The sequence below is a fragment of the Mesoplodon mirus genome (assembly GCF_964341445.2).
Source record: "Mesoplodon mirus genome assembly, chromosome: 3".
NCBI lineage: Eukaryota > Metazoa > Chordata > Mammalia > Artiodactyla > Ziphiidae > Mesoplodon > Mesoplodon mirus.
The window spans coordinates 56150978-56175599 of record NC_138978.1 but is presented as its reverse complement, the minus strand read 5'-3'; the positions used below and the strand labels follow the sequence as shown (position 1 = coordinate 56175599).

The window sequence follows — 24622 nt, the reverse complement described above, 5'->3', positions numbered from 1 at the left end:
ACCCCCCATGAAATATCTTGTTTAACACGCTAATGCTGCATTTGGAGATATAATCATCTTTCTTGAACTATGACAAATAAAACGACATTTTCTAAATGTCTTTACACTTCTTAAAACCAAAGGCGTAATTCAAAATTAAGTGTTTTTCCAAATTTGCAACTCACTGTTTCAAGCAGATTTGCATCAGTTAGGCTGGTAGAAGTGCTGCTTTTTGTGTGGACTGGTTCCCTGGCCACAACCAGATGCAAAGATCCAGTGGTTTGTTGTAACAATGCAATTGCTTGCTGGTGGGAAATGTTCTGATCCAGTGGTGTGTGATTAATAGCCAATATTTGGTCATTTTCCTTTAACCTTTGATCCCTTGATGAAATAAGAAAATTTTAAGTGACATAATAGCCTGACTCTTAAAATCTACTATTCAGGTAGTTTATATATTATGGTATTACTTCACTTAGTACATTTATTGAAATATTTAATTGTATAATATAAAAGAGCTCTTCAGACTGCTTTTCATTAAAGCACTTATTAACTAATTAACCAATTAAGTAGTGCATCCCTACACACACACATTTTTTTTTTTTTTTTTTTTTTTTGCGGTATGCGGGCCTCTCACTGTTGTGGCCTCTCCCATTGCGGAGCACTGGCTCCGGACGCGCAGGCTCAGCAGCCATGGCTCACGGGCCCAGCCACTCGGCGGCATGTGGGATCCTCCCGGACCGGGGCACGAACCCGTGTCCCCTGCATTGGCAGGCGGACTCTCAACCACTGCGCCACCAGGGAAGCCCCACACACACATTTTAAAAGCCACATGGCTAGAAAAATAAGCAAAAACAATGTATAGGGCCCTGTTGCTAAGGTTTTGCAAGTATGGACATTGTCCTCATTGTGGCACCAAGCCTGTACTCCTGAACCCCTTCCAATCTGACTTCTGCATGTACCATACAGGGCTATACGTTCACCAATAACCTCCTCTCTAACAGATTCATCCCATCCCATCCCCATTGTCCTTTACTTCATCCCATCCCCATTGTCCTTTACTTCCCCATTGTCCTTTACATTTGTCAACAGAGGCCAAACTCTCCATGAAAATCAATAGAGATTATTTCCAAATCTGTATCTGAACCCTTCTCTCTGGCCCAATCACAAATTTCCCAACTGCTAACCAATGTAAAAAGGATTTTTTAAAAGAAATTTTTAAAAGAAATTAGCAAAACCTTAAGAAAAAAAGTACTATTATAGTTAATATTTACTGAGCACTTATTATGAGCTAGGAAGTGTGCTAAATGCTTTATAGGCATTATCTCCTTTATTCCTCACAATCACCTTTTAAAGTACTTGGTTAAATTTGACCTGCAAAAAATTAAAGCAAGCTTAGCATCTTATCTAAGTAATCTGACTCTAAACCATACTCTTTAACTTCTTAAAGTGCATACTAAGAGTAGGATTTACTCTAGTTTGCTGTATTTGACCTCATTATCTCCTATACACCCCTCCTGCTCTTCCTGTTTCTTCATTATCACCACAATTCTTTCTTATCTTTCTTTATCTCTCTTGCACCACCATCTCCTCCTTTCTATTCCCAATGTCAACCATCCAATTGAGATCTTTATCGAATACCTAAAACCTAATTTGTAAAATTCCTCAAGGTTTATTTTTCTAGGCTCTCTTCATGCTAGTATTCCCCAACTGGAAAGTATACAATGATTATCTATAGTTGTTGACCAATAAGGAGAGAGTCAAAGGAAAGTAAACAAACTCTTGTTATGACTATTTTATAAAAGAATATCTTTAACCTTCAATATAAAAAAATCTCCCTGAGAAGGGATTCATCTCAGAACAGAGAAGTCTAACTCATAAATTTAGAATTATGAAAATTCCATTATATTGTCCTTATTTTTTCTCAGGTCACAGCAGATTCAGCAAAACTTTATCATGGACCAGAATTTGGTTAACTTCTGACCTCGAGGACACAATGTAAACTTGGTTGGTATTCAAAGGTCTCTACATTTGGCCCCAAAGTACTCTTCCAACTTGGCTTCCTCCCTATATAAACCTCTTTTCCAACTATCCTGATTTACTCTTTCCCTCTCAAACATGTCTGGTATTTCCTGCTTTTGTGTAAATGGTTTTCTCCATCTCTAATGCCCTTCCACTCTGCTCAGCCAAATTCAATCCACCCTCCACGTTGCAACTGAGTGTCTCGTCTCTGTCTCTCTCTCCCTTCATCACTCACCTCATTATCATGGTGCTCTGAGCCACTTATTTATCACTCACTGGACATCCATTTATACTAAGTATGCTGTCCACAGAGCTAACTATATCCTTCCCTGTTAGATTTTAAGTTTTCTGAGGACAGGGATTCAGACATTTTAGATTCTCCTTTGGAACTAACAAGTTGGATATTTCAATTTTTATGCCAAAATTGTGGGTGGCTCTCACAATAGACCATGTTGCATTAAAAATCTTGCTTATATATCTTTTTATGACTATTAGGAAAGGCTTATGTTATATTAGAAAATAAGAATGATATAAAATTGCATATATTCTAAGACATTGTCTTTATAAAAAGAAAACATTCTAGGGAATTCCCTGGCTGTCTAGTGCTTAGGACTCCGCACTTTCACTGCTGTGGCCCAGGTTCAGTTCCTGGTTGGGGAATTAAGATCCCACAAGCTGCACAGCATGGCCAAAAAAAAAAGAAGAAGAAAAGAAAAGAAAAGAAGACTTTCTAGGGACTTCCCTGGTGGCACAGTGGTTAAGACTCCACGCTCCCAATGCAGTGGGCCCAGTTTCGATCCCTGGCATGGGAACTAGATCCCACACGCATGCCGCAACTAAGAGTTCACATGCCGCAACTAAGAGTTCACATTCCACAACTAAGGAACCCACCTGCCGCGACTAAGACCTGACGCAACCAAATAAAGAAACAAACAAAAAACTTTCTAATGTATTTACTATAGTTGTCTCAGGGTGGTCAAAGTCCAAGAGCTTTTTTTTGGGGCGGAGGGGTAATTATATTTCTATATTTTATATTATAGGCATGTATTATTTTCATAATGATTTTCATCATTTTGAAATATATAATTTTAAAATTGCGAATGTTGATTGTGAACTTTTCCCTAGTCCTAAAGAAACTGCTTTTTTTTTTTAAGAAACATTATTTTTTTAATGGAGGAAAGAGAAAGAGTAGTTGTATTCTTTGCCAGGCAAAGAGGGAACACAGGAGGCTAGCGCCTTCAAAAACCGTGCCAAGAAACATTTATTTTTAAATGTGACCACTACAGGACAATATTCAGGAATACCTTCCATTTTCCCATCTCCTACATTGTCCTTTCTCTAACTTCATCACCTAAATTCCTATTCACAGCTTGTTCATTAAGGGAAATTTCTTAATTAATCCCAAATGAATAAGTTACTCTTAAAACTTTTTAACCTGGATATTTTTTTGCATAAGTCAGTCCTTAATTTACTCACACTCAAATTTTCTCTTTTCTGGGAATCAATCTATTTTAATCTACCTTTCCCTCTACCCAGTAGACTTCCAGAACATCTCATTTCTTTCCAGTTAGTATCTGCCCAGGAAATATAAACTCAACCCAAAATAAACAAGCTGCAGAGAAGTCTCCTGGAAAATATGATTTTGATGCATTCTAAAGTTGAATAGTATTCATTTTACTGCTACTATTACTTCTAATTTAACTCTCTCATACTATATATATAATTGAATTCAATTCAATTGAATTGAATTCCCCTTTCCATTCAAGGGGAAACCAGCTCTTGTCTCTCCATTGCAACATTCAGAAATGATGGATTTCCATGACTTTGAGAGCCAACAGGGGTTAGGCAAGCTCATAAAATAACACAGTTCTATGTGGAAAGTCCTCAGAAGAAAGGAAGACCATTTAAGATGATCTGGAAGGTCCTGCATGGCTGGCCCCTTCCTCTCTCCAGCCCCTTCTTACACTGCCTTGCACTAAGCTCCCACACCAGGTAAATACCAGACATACTCCAAAGATGTAAAGTTTACCAGGGCTACCAGTAAAGCGTCTATTCCTCTCCCTGACACCTTCTGCCCTCTGCGGACTCCAATATCACCTCTCAAATTTCCCTTCAAGCACTACTGCCTATGGGAAGCCACCTGACTCCTTGGCCTTGGTCAAGGATCTTTACATACTCAAATATGAAACTCCTCTTTTTGGAAGTGCTGATCTCAATTTGTACTTACAGAACTATTAGTACAGAGTAACTGAGACATAAGAATGGACCACAGAAAGGTTGAAACATTGAAAATACACTAAAAACTACTGAATTGTACACCTTAAAATGGTGACATTTATGTCATGTGAATTATATCCCAATAATGATTTTTAAGTTCAAAAAATTAAAAAGAAAACTTGGGCCAATCAAAGTTAAATAGGCTTTTTGTCAAGGGACTTCATAGTATTAAGGAAGCTAATATTAAGTGACTCTAAGTTCAGGTTTACCCTGGATTGTCTAGGTTTGCCAGAATAGTCCTAGTTTATACCTGCTATCTTAGTGTCATTATTAATGGCACACCTTCTCACCCCCAAAACTGTCCCAACTTGGACAGTAAATTATATGATTACCCTAAGTATGTATAACCAATCTCCAAGAACAGGAGTTTCTCAAATATAGTTGACCATTGCTATGGCTCCTCAGAACAAACTTGAGGAAATGCTACATTAGATGGTAGAATAATACAAAGTCATGAAAATCCATTATTTCTGAACTTTCAGTTGGGGAGACTATAACCCTGATCCCCATGAATGGATAATGTGAATTCAAAAATATATTATTAACTGAGAAATTTTTTGTAATAGTTATGCTACTGCTGCTAGTTTTCTAACAGGCAACAGTAATATAATGAATACTGTGCTTTTCAAATGAGTAATAAACTAAAGATCTGAAATCAAATAGAAATAAAATACAAGTCTTGCACACAACCCTTAAAAAAATACTGCCCAGGCACAAGTGCAATGGGCTGGGGGTGGGGGTGGGCGGGTCACATAGACTTGAGAGGGATTTTCATTGACAATAAGTGAAATAATCAACAGTGTGTTATGATCACCAAAAAAGCTGTTGTAATATCAAGTTTAATAAACAATATAGGACTTCCCTGGTGGCACAGTGATTAAGAATCCGCCTGCCAATGCCAGGGACATGGGTTCGAGCCCTAGTCCGGGAAGATCCCACATGCTGCGGAGCAACTAAGCCCGTGCGCCACAACTACCGAGTCTGTGCTCTAGAGCCTGCATGCCACAACTGCTGAGCCCACTCACCACAACTACTGAAACCCGCGGGCCTAGAGCCCATGCTCCACAACAAGAGAAGCCACCACAATGAGAAGTCCGCACACTGCAATGAAAAGTAGCCCCCGCTTGCTGCAACTAGAGAAAGCCCGTGCACAGCAATGAAGACCCAACACAGCCAAAAGTAAATAAATAATAAATTAAAAAAAAATTTTTAATAAATAAATAAACAATATAGTATGCAGAACGTGAATTTCAATGTGCCTATCTTATTGATCAGACCATAGCTAAAATATCACGCTCAACTGTGAGAGTGTGTGATGGAGTAGAAAGAACACTAGCTTTGCCATTGGACAGTCTTGGAATCACATCATGGTTCCAGCACTAATTGCTCTGTGACTATAGGTAAACCACTGAAGCTCTGAAACTCAGAATTCTCATCTATAAAATGGACTAATGATACTACTAGCTAGACTGCTGCCACAAGTATATGTGAGAATACCTGCAAAAGGCCTAAAAACTGCATAGGAAGAGAAAATGTTGCTGCTGTTGTCAACTGTTTTGTATGACTTGTTTTTTATTCTCTTTATAATAATGTTTTCAGAATTGTCAGAAAAAAAATTAGCAAAACACAAAATGAACATCCTTCCTCACCTGCTAGCTATACTCCCTGGCTGTACTTCCTTCACGAAAATGTCAACTTCTCCCAGATTTTGACCTCTGAAGGCCACCACACTGAATCCAAGGCCTCCAGTTGAGGGCCGTTCTATATCTATATATTCAATTTGCCGGCCCTAATGAAGGGGGATTTAAAAAAAAAAAAAAAGTCAGTGAAGTTTACATTTAACCAACACACCCTTTCTGAAGAACTGAAGTTTCTATTTTGTGAATAGCCCCAAAATAACTTCTCCTAAGTCATTTCTAGAAAACCAAATAAACTCAGCATTTCAGTAATAAATTATTTACAGAAATCCTCTCACTTGATTATTTTCAGGAGAACATAAGAGGGCACGGGCAGTGTTCTGCAACCTCAGGGAATTAGAGAGGTATTTTCACACTTCATTCACAGTATGAGATGAATTCCTAGCTGGATGAAAATTCCTGAGAAAAATGTCTTTTCCCACAGTAAATTCTAAATTACTTTGAACACGGAATTTCTCAAATTCTCTTGAAGCAAAATAAATTTTTAAATGAGGAAAATAAATTAGATTTACCAAAAATATACTAATGTTGGGCCCTAAGTCAGAAGAAGCTGCATTTTTTAGGGTTCTGTTTTTAATTCTATCATGATAAATTAATATTCCATTTTATTAGGTTAATTTAAAAGATTGCAGAAAGGCCACCATTCAAATGGGTTTACCTGTGACAAACAAGTATTTTATTACTTTGGCTAATAATTGCACTTATGACATGAAAACATCATAAATGTAATCAACTAATAAAAGCATCACATAAAAATAATTATTAGTCAAATTAAGGGTATAGAGCAGTAAGATCAAAAAAGGAATTAGGTATAGCACATTATTTAACTATTACACCTTAAACAGATTCTTTTTAACTTTCAAACTCAAGTTTCATTTTTTTGGATACTTGTTAGAAGGTATGTTGAACAAACAGAAAACTAACATCCAAAAATTCAACTGTCTATTATTTAATTTTTAATAGGTATTAAGAATAAAATGGATTACTCTTTCAAATGTTTCACTAGATTTTCCAAATTATGTTAGTTCTAACTCCCATTAATTCTTTTTTACATAAAATTTAAAATAGTTTCAAAGGAGTTACTTCACTTCTGGTAGACATATTAATTTTCCTCCTATGAGCAAAACCATAAGAATCTTTTTCCTTACAAGTGTACAGATGTGTCAGTTGGAGTCAGTGTCTTGAAAACTCTCCTCACCACACACATGGATATTTTCCTTATGTAATTTTAAACAAATAAATTTCCAACACACATATTAGAAAATAGTATCAATTCCTCCTAACAGTATAAAACCACAAGCAAACAAAACACAGATTAACACATTTTAAAGGCAAAGAGAGTGAGTGTAGGTTTCTTTTTTAACCTATAATAGAAGAAATAAAACTAAATATTCCCATGACAAGATATAACTTTACCTGAGCCATCTGTTGCATGATTGAGTTAAAATCTTCATTTCCCAACTTTGGGGTCCAAGGAAATAACCCAGATACAGTCAAGTTATTAGAGGACCTATGGGCATTCCCATTAGTAATGGCACCATCCGTGAACACCAATAAACCTTTCCTAGAAAAATCAAAGTTGGCTGAACAATCTGAGGGTAGATGGCTGAGCTGTTGGAGAAAAAAAAAAGAGAGAAAATTATCAACAGAAACCTATAGACAAAAAATATTTCTATTTATTAAATATTATTTTTGTTTATCACATAAATAATGGCATGCTAAATACATACACACGAAAGAAATAAGATACAGATACATGAACCTGTGTTTATAAGGCTATAAATTTTTTATTTAGTATTACGCAAAATGTTTAATTTGTTGTCATTTCCTGCCTTCTACAATTACCTCAAGTTAATAGCATGTTCAACAGCTTATTACACTTCAGATACAGACACATTCAGTCATATAAACACGCATGTAAGACACTGAGCCCTTTTGCATTTATCTATACATTTCCATGTGGAGAGGCACAAAAGATCTGCAGGTGGTATATAACAAAAATAACTCAGTATTTATTAAATGCTTGCTATAAGCGAAGTACTATACCAAAACTCTTACGTAATATCTCATTTAATCCTTACAACAGCCCTAGGAGATATTCTTATTTCATTTTGTGAACATAAGAACTGAGGCACACAGGGATTAAGTAACTTGCCCAAGATTAGTAGCAGATGAATTTCAGAGTCACTTAAACACTAATTAAAAAAAAAATTGGGGGAAAATCCAGTAATTATGGAAAAAGGAAAACAGAAGTTAATTTTTAAAATATCATTGGCTGAAACAAGTGCCAACACAATGGAACAAAGGTAACATCAAGAACAAATCTCAACAGGACTTCATAGAAAAACTCAACACCCGTAGAAACTCTACGAAAACAATGACAGGAAAAAAATCACGGGGATTTTATACTTGAATGAATATGATATGATTATTTATATAACAACTGCAAACTATATAAACATAAAAGATTGTTATTATGATGAAGAGGCTGGTTAAGTCCACTCTTAGTCCAGTAACAGTGATTCATTTGTAGTGATCTTTCCCAATTTCTATTCCTACCAACAGCATTCACTGCTGTGATGTACTCATTCCATGATCAGAGAATACAGAAATCTAACCTTCAATATGGGGAGTGCTAAAATTCTGGTATAAATTTTGATCTAAAGACAGAAATTCACAGTAAGACATATGTGCAGAATTTAATCCTTAGTTAGTTATACAAAAATCACTTGCTAAATATTTATGGATAGGCATTTTGGTTTATCAGCAAAAAGCATTTTTTTTCCAAATTTTAATTTTCACATAACAACTCTGCTACATTAACTTCAATTACATTTAAAATTCTGCCCAAATTTAATCTATAAGATAGCTACTATTCAAGTTCAGCTTCTAGAATAGATGATTTAAAATCAATTTGCCATCCCTGACCCCAAAAGAGAACAACCAAGAGGACAGTTAAAACTCTTAATTTACGTCACTCTAAGCCGAGGTGATATGAGTCCTGTAATTTTGAAGAAAATGTTGAGAATTCTGAAAGCATCTGACCTTTACATAAATAAGTACAAAAACCATATTCCAAAGCCAAACACAAAATTTATTACCAAAATTTTTAAACTATCCATGCCAATGCTACCCACAGGTCACAAGTCCCAATACAGTCTCTTTACTGAATTAAGAGTAGACAGGGCTTCCCTGGTGGCGCAGTGGTTGAGAGTCTGCCTGCCGATGCAAGGGACACGGGTTCGTGCCCTGGTCTGGGAAGATCCCACATGCCGCGGAGCGGCTGGGCCCGTGAGCCATGGCCGCTGAGCCTGCGCATCCGGAGCCTGTGCCCCGCAACGGGAGAGGCCACACAGTGAGAGGCCCGCACACCGCAAAAAAAAAAAAAAAAAAAAAAAAGGGTAGACAGTTTGCACCTATCTCTTTCCATATTTCTTTGCTGGTTTGAATATATCAATATGTAAAACTCTGATGGGTAACTTACTTGCCCCTTCAGTTGCTTGATGGACTGTTGAAGAGTGAGTATCTGGTTGAAAAGAGGGCTCTTTAGTGTCTCATAAAACATAGAGAGCTTCTCATTCTGCGAAGTGTCACCCTTCTCCTGCAATTTTATTTTCAAGCGATCAAGAACTTGCAGGACCTGCAATTTATCTTGTTTGAAGAAGGATAGTAAGAGTACAAGTTAAATCCCATCTTATATTCCATTTTTGAATAATTAGTGATAGAAGTATATATCTAGTTTACCTGTAGCAGGATTTTCAGGCATTTTGAATTATTGTCTTCAATCACTTTTAAAGAAACCTAAAGAAAAAATTTTAAATAAAAAAAAAAGATTTACCATTAGTGTATACAAGTCTATAGCCCTATAGAAAAATTAAAGAAAACCTCAAGAACATTCTCCATCAAAAGACTTCACTCAGGGCTTCCCTGGTGCCACAGTGGTTAAGAATCCGCCTGCCAATACAGGGGACATGGGTTTGAGCCCTGATCCAGGAAGATCCCACATGCCGCGGAGCAACTAAGCCTGTACGCCACAACTACCAAGCCTATGCTCTACAGCCTGTGAGCCACAACTACTGAAGCCCACGTGCTGCAACTACTGAAGCCTGTGCGCCTAGAGCCCGTGCTCTGCAACGAGAAGCCACTGCAATGAGAAGCCCCTGCACCACAACAAAGAGTTGCCTCCGCTCACTGCAACCAGAGAAAGCCCAGGCACAGCAACGAGGACCCAACGCAGCCACCCAAAAAAAAAAAAAAAAAAAAACTTCATTCAGGAAATTCAGATTAAAAGCCACTACACAGCCACTAAGATGGCTAAAAACCAAAACAACAGATAATACTAAGCGCTGACAAAGATGTGCAGCAACTGGAATTCTGACACGTTGCTAGTAGGAATGTAAAATGCCACAAACACTTTGAATAATTGTTTGGCAGTTTTTTGAAAGTTAAAACTACACTTACTATATGACCCAGCACTTCCACTCCTACATACTTACCCAAGAGAAATGAAAATATATGCCTGCAAAAGACTTATAAAAGAAGGCTCAGGGAATTCCCTGGAGGTCCAGTGGTTAGGACTCGGCACTTTCACTGCCGAGGGCCTGAGTTCAATCTCTGGTCAGGGAACTAAGATCCAGTAAGCCACAGGGTTGGCCAAAAAAAACAAAAGGAACAAAAAAAACAAAAAAGAATGTTCACAGAATTTTTATTTATAAAAGCCCAAAACTAGAAAAACCCAAATATCTAATAATAGGTGAATGGATAAATCAGTTATGGTATGTAAACATAATAAAATACCCAGAGATAAAAAGGGAAAACATTACTGACACACAGAACATGGGTGAATCTCAAAAACAGTAGGCTGAGGGAAAGAAAACAGACAAAATGGATGTAAGTTGTACGATTCCACTCATATGAAGTTGAATATACAGTTATAGATTAGTTTACTTGGGCAGGGTGGAAAGGAGTTGACTGGGAAGACATTTGAGGGAGATTTTTGGGGTGATGGGAATGTTCTATGTTTTGAAAGGAGTATTGTTTACACAGATGTACACATTTGTCAAACTTCATTGAACTATATATTTTTAATTGTTTTATCATATGTAAGTTATGCTTTAATAAAGATAATTTTTTTAAAAAAAGATTCTAGACTGGAAAGGAATACACAAATAAGGGATCAAGAAGATATTAGAGAGATTTGGGGAAAAAACCCTCAAACTAGTCATCTGAGAGAGTCTCCAAAAGGTAATACCCAATATGGCATTTTCCATGGATAATTTTTTTTTAATTCTAGTGATTTGCTGAAAACTAGCCTAAAATGTAATCAAAACTCAAAAAGCTGCGACTTCTCTGGTGGCGCAGTTGTTAAGAATCCACCTGCCAATGCAGGGGACACAGGTTCAAGACCTGGTCCGGGAAGATCCCACATGCCACGTAGCAACTAAGCCCGTGCACCACAACTGCTGAGCCTGCACTTGAGCTCACGTGCCTAGAGCCCATGCTCCGCAACAAGAGAAGCCACCACAATGAGAAGCCTGCGCACCACAATGAAGAGTAGCCCCCGCTCACCGCAGCTAAAGCTTGCGTGCAGCAACAAAGGCCCAACACAGCCAAAAATATATAAATAAATAAATTCATTTAAAAAAAACCCTCAAAAAGTCAGCAAACCCTTTGTTGTGTCAAAAATGGCACTTTCACAGTGGTCATTTTCACTAGTGGTACACTGTTGTAATAAACCATCTAAGAAATATGAGCACTGTACAGTCAAAATGTTCTTACATCATCCCTGGATACAGTTGCTAAACACAATCTTTATCTTCTAATTCAAGGTCATTAAGTAAGACAGCATATTAAAAACCAGTAAGGAATGCCTTTGGCATTGATAAAAGGGTTCATGTATTCCATCAAAATATTCACGGGATTCCATGAGAACTACCAAAAGAACTGCTGAATAGAGCATCACAGAAACACTTCTGACGTGCTCAGCATCTCAACTGTGAAACCCTTAAAACTACCGATTGACAGGTAACTGTGAATAATGCAAGGGCAGTCACAATGGCACTGTCCTTTTCTGTAGCAGCACTAGCCTAAAAGGACTGACAAGAGCATTTTGGGATCATTAATACATCAGTCTCTCTAAATCAAAGAAGGTAAGCTAAAACTATGAGGTGCTATTTTTTATTGTTAGATTGGCATTTTTTTTCTAATAATAGACTGTACTCCAGATGTCACAGAAAAACAGGTGGGGGCTTCCCTGGTGGTGCATTGGTTGAGAGTCCGCCCGACAATGCAGGGGACACGGGTTCGTGCCCCGGTCCGGGAAGATCCCACATGCCGTGGAGCGGCTAGGCCCGTGAGTCATGGCTGGTGAGCCTGCTCATCTGGAGCCTGTGCTCCGCAACGGAGAGGCCACAACAGTAAGAGGCTCGCGTACCGCAAAAAAAAAAAAAACAAAAACAGGTGGGAATATAAATTTGCACATTCTTTTAGGAGAGCAACTGAGCAAATATCTATCAATATATTAAATTTATATTCTCTTCTACCCAGAATATCTCTTCTGAGTGTCTCTCCTAAAGAAGTATTTGCAAAAAGGCACACAGATGTGTGTACAAGCATATTTACTTCATTGTTTTTTTTTTTGGTTTTTGGTTTTTGGTTTTTTTTTTCGGTATGTGGGCCTCTCACTACTGTGGCCTCTCTCATTGCGGAGCACAGCCTCCGGCTGCACAGGCCCAGCCGCTTCACGGCATGTGGGATCTTCCCAGACCAGGGCACGAACCCGTGTCCCCTGCATTGGCAGGCGGACTCTCAACCACTGCGCCACCAGGGAAGCCCTGCATTGTTTTTAATAACAAAACTCCTGGAAAAAATTCAACTATAACGTAATCAGCCATTAAAATAATAAAGTTGGTTGGAAAGTACGGAAACAGGAATGGGTAAGAAACGGTTAACAGCAAGCCTGTGACTCAATCCTTCAGCTGGGGATTCCCAGCTTGATACCAGACCTCCATGCAAACAAGCTAAAGGTTTTTAATAGATAACAGAGTCCTCATTTTAAAATGTCAGGAAATACCTGATCTATCTTAATTGCTTTTGTAAATAATCTGAGAACATATGGATTTATAGAGCTTGGCTGGCTGGAACATGGGAGGTAATCACAAAGACATTTTCTATTTGGGTAACTAATGGAGTAGAAACCTTGGGATTCCCCAAACAGAAGAGGCTTCCTTTAAGAAAATGTTTCTGTATATATTGTTCACAACTTGTCTGAAAACCCAAAACAAACAAACAAAAATGTGCCCCAAGGTTGAATTTTGCTCCTATAAACACACTAAAAATCACAGTAAAAGTCTGTTATGAATATGTTTATAAGTGACTTAATGTCAGTCTATATATAAGTAGGTATTTTAAGCATGCTGATAATATGTCCTAATATGAGAAAGTGACATTCTTTGGAAGCTGTGTCTACTGGCTGGGGGCCCCTCCGGCCAGGAATGTTGGTGCCTAGCTCCTGTGTTAGCCTCCTGCCTGTAACATTCAAGTCATGACTAAGCTAAGGTTGGTGTTGGGTAAGATCTCTCATTTACAGGAGGCTTTGGCAATTCAAACCTTTGTGTTAATACAGGGACATTATCTAATATATACAACCAAACAGGGAAGACAGCAAGTTTCAGGATATATGCATTATTTGCCCCTTTTTGCAAGGAAAAAAATACATATTTGTGTGTGCACAGGTTTCTAGATTTAGAAAGATAGTCAATTTAATAATACTGCTAACTTACAGGAAGTAGAAGTGGGGATGGGGAAATAAATTAGACTTTTACTTTGTAGATACTAGTGTTGTTTAAATTTTATTTAAAAAACATGTATTATGTTTAGATCTTGAAAGGTAAAAGGGACAAAAAGATAAGGCTAAGATGGCCTAATGAGAGAGCAAGACAGATATACAGCAAGATAATGACAACACAATAGGATAATTATACTGTAAGGCACATACATACAATGGCAAAGGTGTGTACCATGTGCTCAGAGAAATTATAAAAGCAGAGTGACTCCCCTGCCTGGGGAAGTTTGGGAATGCTGGAATGAGAACACAGTAGAGACCTCTCTCTTAAAAGAAAAAGAATGGAGTATAAAAGCAGAGTGACCATTTGTCCTCATTTGCCTAAAATAGTCTCAGATTACCCAGCATCATTAATAGTGCTCCCCTTCACTCTCAAAAGTGTTCTAGTTTGAATGACATATAGAGCTGCCTTAAGTTAGTGCTTCTCAAATTTTAGTGTGCATCAGAATCACCTTGAGGACTTGCTAAAACACAAATTGCAAGGCCCACTCCCAATGTTTCTGATTCTGTACGTCTAAGGTGAACCCTGAGAACCTCATCTCTAACAAAGTTCCCCTGTGATCCTGGTGCAGCTAGTCTAGAGACCACAATTTGAGAACTGCTGCATAAAGGTGTAAAAGTGCACGACTGTCAGTGAAACTAGTAACTAGCTCTAAATGAACTGTTATAAGGTCTCTAAAAGCAACAGAAAGGGCAAAAAAGTAATTTAGACCAGTGTTACTACAAGTGTGGACTGTGGATTGATGCTTGACCCACAAAGAGATAAGTACCAAAACTGGGAATAAGCATTTAGAAATCGTGGAATGCGGCAGAGTCATGTAGATCTATTAAATTTAGTAATACAAAACACAACTTACATTGTACTTATTTTTGTAATTTCATTTTTCCAACAATTCATTTTTCTAATAATTTTACAAAAATGTCAGTCCTTGAAAGACTGAGGGAGGGGAACCATAATCTTTTACCACCGATAGTTTGAGAAACACTGGTTTAGATAGACTATTTTGAGAGGGTTCTTATAAACAATGCTAAGTAGACTGGTCTTTATCCTGCAAGCAGCAGGAAGTAATCAAAGGCTTTTAAGTAGGGAAGTATTGAGTCCAGATTTCTATTTAAAAAGGTGGGGCTTCCCTGGTGGCACAGTGGTTGAGAATCTGCCTGCTGATGCTAGGGGACACGGGTTCAAGCCCTGGTCTGGGAAGATCCCGCATGCCGCGGAGCAACTAGGCCCGTGAGCCACAACTACTGAGCCTGCGCGTCTGGAGCCTGTGCTCCGCAACAAGAGAGGCCGCGATAGTGAGAGGCCCGCGCACCGCGATGAAGAGTGGCGTCCGCTTGCCACAACTGGAGAAAGCCCTCGCACAGAGATGAAGACCCAACACAGCCAAAAATAAATAAATAAATAAATAATTAAAAATGAATATCTGCTTATTGAAAAAAAAAGGAAAATGCAAATTGTTTAAAAAAAATAAAAAGGTGATTCTGGTAACAGGATAGATTAGTGGTCTTCAAACATTTTTAAACACACAATCCTATCAGTAAAAATGTATGTTGACCACTCACCTTATTTTTTATAATTATAAACATTAATATATTTATATGTCATAGTGTTTTGAAACATATATAAAATAAAAACATCATGAGAGTAAGGTAAAAACTAAAAAGCAAGATTTTATTGTCATTCTCCTACTCTCCCAGTAGATTGTCCTGCACATTTTGGAAACCATGGTAGTAGATGTCTCTCGGTAAGGGTTAAGGGTTAGAAACTGGTTGGCCATCCAACCCTATGACTCATATTTAATAAAAGCTAAACTATGTCCACAAAGCAGGCCTGGAAAAATACTACAATTTCACGGCATTGGGTAATATCTAGGGAAGGGCACTAAGGCCTTCAGAGTATATGAGGATAGAAGAAGAAATGCAATTAACTTTATAGCTAAACATCCAGGAAGTAGCACGTACACTAAAAGGAACCTATGTTTCACTCATTTTATGGTCATAGGAAATCTTCAACCAAACAATTTTGACCTGTTTGGCCTGGCTAAGAAACTAACAGGGCTTACAGCAAGGAATTTCAAGTTTGTTTAAACATGGTAATGCTGAGTCTACCTTGTCATAGATAGGCTACCTACAATCAGTCAGAGCCTAGACATTAAAATGCCACAGTGTGCCGCTGTCCTCATAGTTGCACAGCCTCCAGAGAACCAGTAGTTTTTTATGTTCAACAGCTTCCACTCCATCATTGATCAAGAGAGTTTGTGCCATGAATTTTTCATGTCTGGCTCACTGCGGTATTTGATTGAAGGAAATTATTATAATATTGTGGCTTTTAAAAAATACCCATGCCCTTAGCCATCACCAATTAATGCAATATTTGAGAAAAGCTGATGCAAAGTTAGAAATTTAATTTGATTCAAATTTCTAGGTGGAGGAAACTTATTGAAAAGATTTATTAACCTCCTCAGTTTAAGAATGTAGGCCAATTAAGGACCCTGAGAAACACACTCTTCAGACTCCCAGTAGCACACAAAAATGTAACTCCTTAAGACATCTTATGTTTCTTTCTTGAACTGAACAAGATACCTTATACCTTGAAAATTTGGTTTAACAAGACATCTTATACTTCTATCTTAAAAAATTGAGAGAAAAGATTACTGGCAATCTGTTTGGGGAAGTACAGGTAGTCAACCTGTAACTGCAGGTGTAAATTGGGCAGATCACAATTAGACTGCATGTAACTCCTCAATGGCAATTCCCCAGAGCTCAAGGGAACTAGGGACTCTGAACAATCTAAATGCTATTAACTGTAGATGAAGTCATGATTTCAGAAGTTATTCAAAAACTGAAGTCCATGAACAACTTTAAATTTCTTTTGCTTCCTTTGGAGTGCAAAGCTCAGATTGTGTTTAGTTACCATGGCTTTGTCCTCAAAGCTCAGCATTTATGAGGTACTGATTAAATGGAACACAAACTCACCTTGCTAGAGAGTAAATGGTGGCTCTTCACTCAAACTACACATAAACACATCTGCTGTCATCCTAATGTATAGTCAAGACAGGTGTCCTGGCCTTGTGTCCCTATCAAATGGCAAGGCCTTTTCTAAACCCCTTAGATGTAAAAAATACTATTTTTTTGGCTACTGCCAAAACACTGTACTCCTGGAATTTTGGAAAAAGATATATATAAATTCCAAAACCATCCTGATATTTTGGGGCCATGTGCCTAAGCCATAGGCAACTTTTAAGTCCACTTAATGTTGGACATTTAGGACATCAAAGCTGAAAGACACCATGTTAAACTCAGAATCAGAACTGAAAACTGAGTCACTTCATCAGAATAACCCAATTAGCTAAATATTAATTTTTCTCATTGAACTATTCAAACTTAACCAATGCATATCAGTTTCTGCCTGTAGCTTGGCCACTATGTATGAACAAAGTTAAACTGTTTTATGATATGCTCTTGTATTCCTGTTGGTGGCAGTTTTCTCCAATGATCAGCAAAAAATACAAATCTGGGCAATTTTCACACTTAGGGATCTCTGATGTGTAGCCAGTCACTCACTGAAAGAACCAGGCATTCATACTCCTCACTAATGATTAGTTTCCACCTCAGATATTCTGTTCAATTCTCCCCACATTGCAGACTGTGTGCCCTTAGCTTCTCTCCAGAAATAGAGTCATGCCACTTTTGGCATGCTTGTGATATTCAAAACAATCCTAACAAATTGCAAAATAGGCCAAACTATGCTTTGGATACCCTTCCCACTAATGTTCACCATTCTTCCTTCTCTTGGTCTTTTCCCAAAATCCATTTTATCTGTCACTAATTCAAGTAACTAGTTTTTTGGTGTTTACTGTGAGCATTGCAGGATCATTCTGTATAATATCTCATTTATCTTCTTAACAAATGTATAATCTCCATTTCACAAATGCATTAAACTTCTAACAATTTCAAAAAAAAAGGGGGAAAGCACTTTGAAAACGGTAATGACAGGAAGACAGTGCAACTGAGTGAAATTAATTTCACCTTGGGGGGAGGGACGGTCAACGGTTAAAGACATTTTTAGCAGGTAACTACTTTAAAAATGAGAGTCAAATATTACAAATTTTCAATAGAGAGGGAATGAATGTTTGTAAACCTGACTGTCAACATCTACTTAACTCATCTTCCTCTCTATCACACTCTGCCCTGGAGCTTCAAGTTCCAGAGAATAATACAGAGAGGGACTGCCTTTCTCAAGGTAGAAGCTTTACCCAGCCCCAATTATCAAAGTCACGCCCATCAATTAAAAGCTAAAACTAAATGAAAACAGGACAGTCCCTGAAAGGCTGCAGACCTGGGCTTCAAAGCTATCTACCAACCAGACACTGTGGGCACAGCATCAAAGCAAAGAACAAGACCAGTTTGCTTTTGTTCTTTTAAGAGTAAGATCAACATTAGAGAATGCTCATTTCACAGAGATTTTACTAACTTCATTCAATCACAAGGCAGCTTCACAAATGCATGCAATCCATATAGACAGAATTCAAATCAGAAATTCTTAAAACACAGTATCTTTGTTTACAATATTATTGTTTGGCAGGTTTTTAAACTATATAAATGGTAATTATACTATATATTTATCCTTCAGCAATTTTTTTAACTCAACTTTACATTTTTAAGATTTAGTCATGATGACATACACAGCTAATCTGTTGATGAGCATTTCCTATTGGTCACTAACACGAAAGGATTAGAACTAAATATCTACTTTGATAACCAACTTTTTTCCAGTTGGTTCAATAACCAATTCTCGAAATATGGGAGAATCTATAGCTTACGAGCTTTGAAATCATAGAGAGCTGGGTTCTACTCCTGTGACCAGCTCTGTGTTGTTGCGGTCAATTGTTTAAATCTCTCTATATTTTAGTTACCTCATTTATAAAATAGTTAATAAAAAATATTAAATATTTACAGTTGAAAGGACTGAATAAGATATAAAGCAGTCTGGCACACAGTGAACATTCAATAAATGGTAGCTACTATTATCATTAATAACTCTTCTCAATCAAAATTATTTAAGATATTTGGGGGCTTCAAAAGAGCTAATAATTATTTTAGCGGAGATTTTTCCTTTGTAATCAATAGTGGTTGCTTCTCAAAAGACTGAACAACAAAAAATTTCACCAGTGCAATGAATACAAGGGAGGTGGGAGTGGGGAGGCCTATAGCTGGGAGTTTTAAAAAAAAACAATTGGTTTATAAATAGAAATGTAAGGGCTTCAGTAAACTAAACCCTCTTAAGGATAAACATACACTGAATCCTAACCCAGTGCTATTCAATAGAAATAAAATGTAAGCCACATATGTAATTTAAAATGTTTCTAGTAGCCACATGAAAAGTAAAAAGAAACAAGTAAAATTAATTTAAATAATATATTTTAATTATCCTTATATAAACTATCATTTCAATATGTAAGTGATATAAAAAATAACAAGGTATTTAGGTTTTTACACTAAATCTTCAAAATTTGATGTGTATTTACATTTACAGCACATCTCAATCCCAACTAGCCCTATTTCAAATGCCTAATCACACGGGCAACTGGCTAACCATGTTGACAGTGCAGTTTTAACCTAGGCCTTTTCAGAAAGAGCCCTGTACAGTGTTTTTAGCAAAGACTTCTGTTTATCAGCTAATGTAGCCTCTATGCCTTTTATCAAAGTAACTATCAGTATGAGACCATTCCCAAATCTGAGTTCTTCCCAATAAAAACAGCAAAGCTCCTTAGTTTTATCAGAATTAAACACCTCAGTGAACGAGCAAAAAGTGGGCGAAGAGTGGCTTACAGTTTACAAGGCTCATCCTTGAACATTATTTCATTTCGACTTCCCCAAACTCAGTGAGGTGGATCATTTACAAATGGGAAAACAGAAGCAGAGTCAAGTAACTTGCCAAGAGTTACACAGTAGGTGGACCCAACCCCATGTCTCCAAACTCCACAGGCTACACAGTTATACAAATGCAAAAAATAAGCGGGCTTTCCATCTTCTCTCTCCATTTGCACCAGAGCCTAGAATGAATACTTTGAAAAAAGGCATCCAAGTCTACTAAAAAACATCAGAGTACGGAAAAAAAAAAAAACAGAGGGGCTTCCCTGGTGGCGCAGTGATTGAGAGTCCGCCTGCAGATGCAGGGCACACGGGTTCGTGCCCCGGGCCGGGAAGATCCCACATGCCGCGGAGCGGCTTGGCCCGTGAGCCATGGCCGCTGAGCCTACGGGTCCGGAGCCTGTGCTCCGCAACGGGAGAGGCCACAACAGTGAGAGGCCCACGTACCGCAAAAAAAAAAAAAAAAAAAAAAAAAAACAAACAAAAAAAAACAACAGAGCAATGGTCAAGCGATCCCAAAAATTAAGGTGGAATAGTCCTGTTTCTCAAAATTTTACTCTACTACCAAGGTGAGCAAAATCTTAAATAAACAAATTAAACCCCCCTTTAGTTTCCCCAAACTAATGTATTTTTGTTAAAGTTTAACAAAGCAAGGAAATTCAGACTACTTGGTTGTTTAGTTTAAGGATAATTATTAAGTGCTTTTAAATAAAAATGCAATTACAAGGATTACTGAATGCTGAGCCTCTCAATCACAAGGTTCTAAAAGTGAACTCATCATGGGAAAATATACAGGTTTTTCTTTTTAAGAATACTAACTGAAAGGCAAGATACCATAATTTTATCAGCGATTATTTTCAATGGTAGGTGGGTCTGGGTGTGCTTTTAGTTCCTTTTCTGGAAATTCTCTCCAATTTTTCTACAATGAATATGTTAGTTTTATAGTTATAAAAAATATGAATACATGACTTGAACTTATTAAAGCATCTTTAAACACAAATGAGGGATTAATACAATTTACCTTCAACCTTAAACACAACTATTATTGATATACCAAGCTCACCTTATGTGACCGTTAATAGGACCTCAATTAGCAAAGGGCAAATGCCTTCAGAACTCAGTTTACAAATTCTATCTGTAAAGTACCTTCCAGCTCCGTTATTTATTAACTTTCTAATTATTTTAAATTTTGAACTCTCCTTATAAAGGTTGTTAGGGGCGTAGAAACGTCAAGCTCATTTTAGCTAAAAGCCCCGACCTCACCTTTTTCTGATGCTGCAAAATGAACCAATTTGAGTTTTTACCTCCATTCCTCCCTAGCTTTACTTTTAAAAAGTTATGCGCAAATGAACTGGCAACCAATAGGAGGTTAGACGGCCTAGAAGTAGTATTACCATCCTCGGCGTAACAGATTTTTCTTCTAAGTCTCCAGAAGCCTTCTTCGTTCTTTTAAGAAACACTTGTTTATTGCACACCTACCCATGGCCAGACTCTCAGCGCAGTTGAGAAGCAGCCTAGGGAAATAAGGTCCTTAAAGGCCACCCTCTCAATCGCGCAAACCAGTAAACAACTAATTCGAATCCAAAGTGATAAGAGCCATCTGGAGATAATGTCAAACTGCCAAGAGAACACTCCAGGGGGAGATTAATTCGGCCTGCTAGGTGTCCCAGGAGGGCTGAGGCGCTTTGGAGGGGGTGGGGGGAAAGGATTTGAAAACGCTTTCCTGAGCTTGACATAAAGCAGGAATCCAGCGATTTCCCCAAAGCCTGGAGCCAGAGCACTCTCCGCCTGGTCCTCCCCATCTATAAAGTGAGGCTAGCAGAGCCCAGGCCTGATCGTCGGCCTGGGAACTCATCTACGTGACCACCAGGCTTCCAGATGGGGTTGGGGCCAAGTGGCCCCTCAGCTGGGATCTGAGTAACCCCTCCTCCGGGACCCCGAACAGGCCACCACCTGTTCACTCCTTTCACCGTCACCAGTTGGGGAAAGACTCCGCCCAGCTCTGGGGGCGAAGCACAGGCACCCACTTGGGTGCAAAGTTTGATCCCGGCCACTCCCGGTACAGACCCGGGCCGAGATTTGAGTGCCGCCAGGGCCTGCCGGGGAGGGGCGGCTCCGTGGCCCGCGGCCTCCGGCAAGCCCTGCACCGAGGGGCGGGGACCACGGCGGGGTCACCGGGCCCGACGCAGACGAACGGTGCCCCGCACCCTCCGCGGGCCCGGCCGAGCGCCCGGCGGCGTCCAGGGTCTCCCGTGCCCACTCCTGCCGGAGGGCAGGCGGAGAGCGCGCCGGGGCAGCGGCGGAGGCTCCAGACGCGGGGCGAGGGGCCCCCGCCGCGTAGCGCACGCCCGCACGCCCGGCCCCCTGCTTTACCTGGTCCGGCGGCGGCGCCGGTGGGAGCCCGGAGCGGGCGGGCGGACTCGGCGTCAGCCCTCCCTCACCTGGGCGGAAGTGAGAGGCCCAGGAGGACCGCGCCTCACCTGGCAGGCCCTCCCCTCCCTCCTACCCTCTCCGCCGGGGCGGGGCGCCGAGGTGGCGTGGGAGGGGCGGGCGGGGGAGCCTGGGGCCGCGGGAGGCCGACTCTGGGGGGGAACGCGGGGGCGGTGGACTTCTCTACTTTCTGCAGGTAAAGTTCTACTGGGCGAGGGAGGGTTAAAGAGGCAGGAAAAGGTGGGATCTGAGGGCCAAATGGGCAGACGAAAAGTCAAGTGGTGGGGAGATCCGGCTAGACAGGTGTAGGATGGCTGGGCTGAGAGGAGACCTGAAATCATGGAAATTAAAGGAGGACATTGATGAAAGGATTTCGTCAAATCTGCTTGGTCCCTCTTTGTCCCTTACCTTTCCCGTTCTGTCATCCCTCCTTGTGTCGTCTTCATCCGCTGACCCCATATTAAATTCTAAGTATAACTGGAGGTTATTTTTTGCTCATTTAGTTGAGGAAAGGAAAGAAACCAATCTAGCAGTATTTGCATGCGATATGCCGGGCGCTAGCTTATATACATTACCTCATTTGCCCTGTGAAAAAACCGATGAAGAAACTGCGCACCTACGGGTTAAGTAATTTGCCCAAAATTTGGGACCCAGATGGGATCTTCTGACTATAAGTCCAGTGTTGACTTCCCTATATGTTTTAACATTTTTGTTCTTGATATCATAGCTTGACTTTGAGAAAGATTGTGTAGAACCTACAACAGCTTTATTAGACTCTCTCTAATGTAACTAACTAGAATTTTGATGATAGGCGTTTTATTTTGTCTAATACAGTCCACACATTAATGGTAAACAGAATCAATCTTCAGATATGTGTTCATTAAATAAATCTAGTATTGTTAAACACTGTGATTGATTTTGTAAAATGTTAAATATGGGGGATACCTGTCCTCAAGGAAGATGGTATGTTCAAGACAGCTGCAATGTAAGGACATCTGTTGTAAGATCATGCACTTGACACCTCTTAGTGTTATTGTTAGTAGTTTTTTTGTTTGCTTTTTTAAAATAAATTATCACTTGTTAGGCCTGGTAAAAGGATACACAGGATACAAAATTTCAGCATGGTCTCTGCCTCTTAAGAATGAACAAACTATTGAAGGAAATAAACTTATACAACAACTTAAATTACCAAATATGTACAATGAAGCCAGAACTTTCAGAAAATAAAGAGATCTATTATGCTTGCTGAAAGCATCTCTTAGGATTTAAACAGGTCTAACAGGTGTTTGGGATTTGCTTAAGGTAAAATGGAGAAGGAAATGCTTCCTAAATTGGGGTGGGGGGGAGAGGGGCAGCATACAGGTGGAGACCAATTATCTCAAAGCATCACCTTGCAAACATAGAGTAAGGTCTCTTCTTACTCTAACATTTGATGATGGTCATGAACATATTCCCCCTTTCTCAAAAAATAATGTGACTTTGGGGAATTCCCTGGCAGTCCAGTGGTTAGGACTTGGCGCTTTCACTGCAGTGGCCTAGTTTGATCCCTGGTTGGGGAACTAAGATCCCACAGGCTAAGTGGCTTGGGCAAAAATAATAACAACAAGAACAATGTGACTTTTAATTGACTGTGAAACAAAGTTCAAACTCCTTTTCTTAGTATCCAAGGCCCTCTAAACTCTCTCCTGGCTGCCTCTTCAACCTACTCTTCCATTTCACTCTCCAAGATCTGACGCTGGCCAAATGGTCTGGTCTACTCTATGCCCTTGGAATAACCACACCATGACTTTTCTTTTGGTTACTCCTCCCCTTTTCCATGCTTGGAATGTCCTGTGAGCCCTACCCTTCCCCCAGGGCCTCAATGATCATTCCCAGAAAACATCCATCTCCACCACATTTAATCCCATTTTCTCCATATTTTAGTGTGGTTATTTTAATTTCTGCTTTCCTCTGGCTCTTACCTGGAATTTTTAAAAATGTTTGACTTATTCAATACATTTTTTAAGGCACTTACTCTGTGGTAAACATTTTCTGGCACAGAGTTTTTTTGGTTTTTTGTTTTTTCAACCTCTGAGAACCCTCAAGAGTATTTTATTCACAGAATGATGAAGATGAACACAGTTTTTAAGAACACATCTCTGAAGTCAGAAGATCCGAGCTTGAATCCTGATTCCACCATTTCCTAAAATATGCGACTTTGACAAGTTATTTAAACCTTCTAACTCCCATTAGTGAAATTTCAGTACCAGTACTTACAATACTTCATATGGTAGTTTTTAAGGTTAAATGAAGAAATTACATGTATTGCATACACCTGGCACATAGAAAGTACTGAATAAATGAAGCAGCACATAGATGGGCATGCCCATGGCAGATACTTGTGACAGCAAAGAGAAAGCCAAGAGTAGTCGTAGATAAAGTGAGGCCAGAGCAGATGGTGGAGGACCTGAAAATACTACGGAGAACTTTAGGTTATAAGACTTTATCCTTCATCTCTAAGAAA

The 24622-nt window shown here is 39.0% G+C and overlaps 1 protein-coding gene across 5 annotated transcripts in view; it reads right to left on the bottom strand.

Annotated features, from left to right (window-relative positions):
• PATJ (PATJ crumbs cell polarity complex component) overlaps window positions 1-22193 on the bottom strand; it is a 353136-nt gene extending 330943 nt beyond the window's left edge. For 4 of the 5 annotated variants that reach the window (XM_082616407.1, XM_082616410.1, XM_082616411.1 and 1 more), the window contains exons 1-6: window positions 22063-22193; window positions 9717-9773; window positions 9457-9623; window positions 7389-7583; window positions 5925-6064; window positions 165-360 (exon numbers count right to left, since the gene is read on the bottom strand). In XM_082616407.1, the coding sequence (XP_082472533.1) occupies window positions 165-360; window positions 5925-6064; window positions 7389-7583; window positions 9457-9623; window positions 9717-9738 (720 nt within the window). In that variant the 5' untranslated portion in view covers window positions 9739-9773; window positions 22063-22193. Of the gene's footprint in view, window positions 1-164; window positions 361-5924; window positions 6065-7388; window positions 7584-9456; window positions 9624-9716; window positions 10436-22062 lie in introns of those variants that run through there. The other variant, XM_082616408.1, reaches the window with a different exon arrangement.
• Between the last annotated feature and the right edge of the window lie 2429 nt (window positions 22194-24622).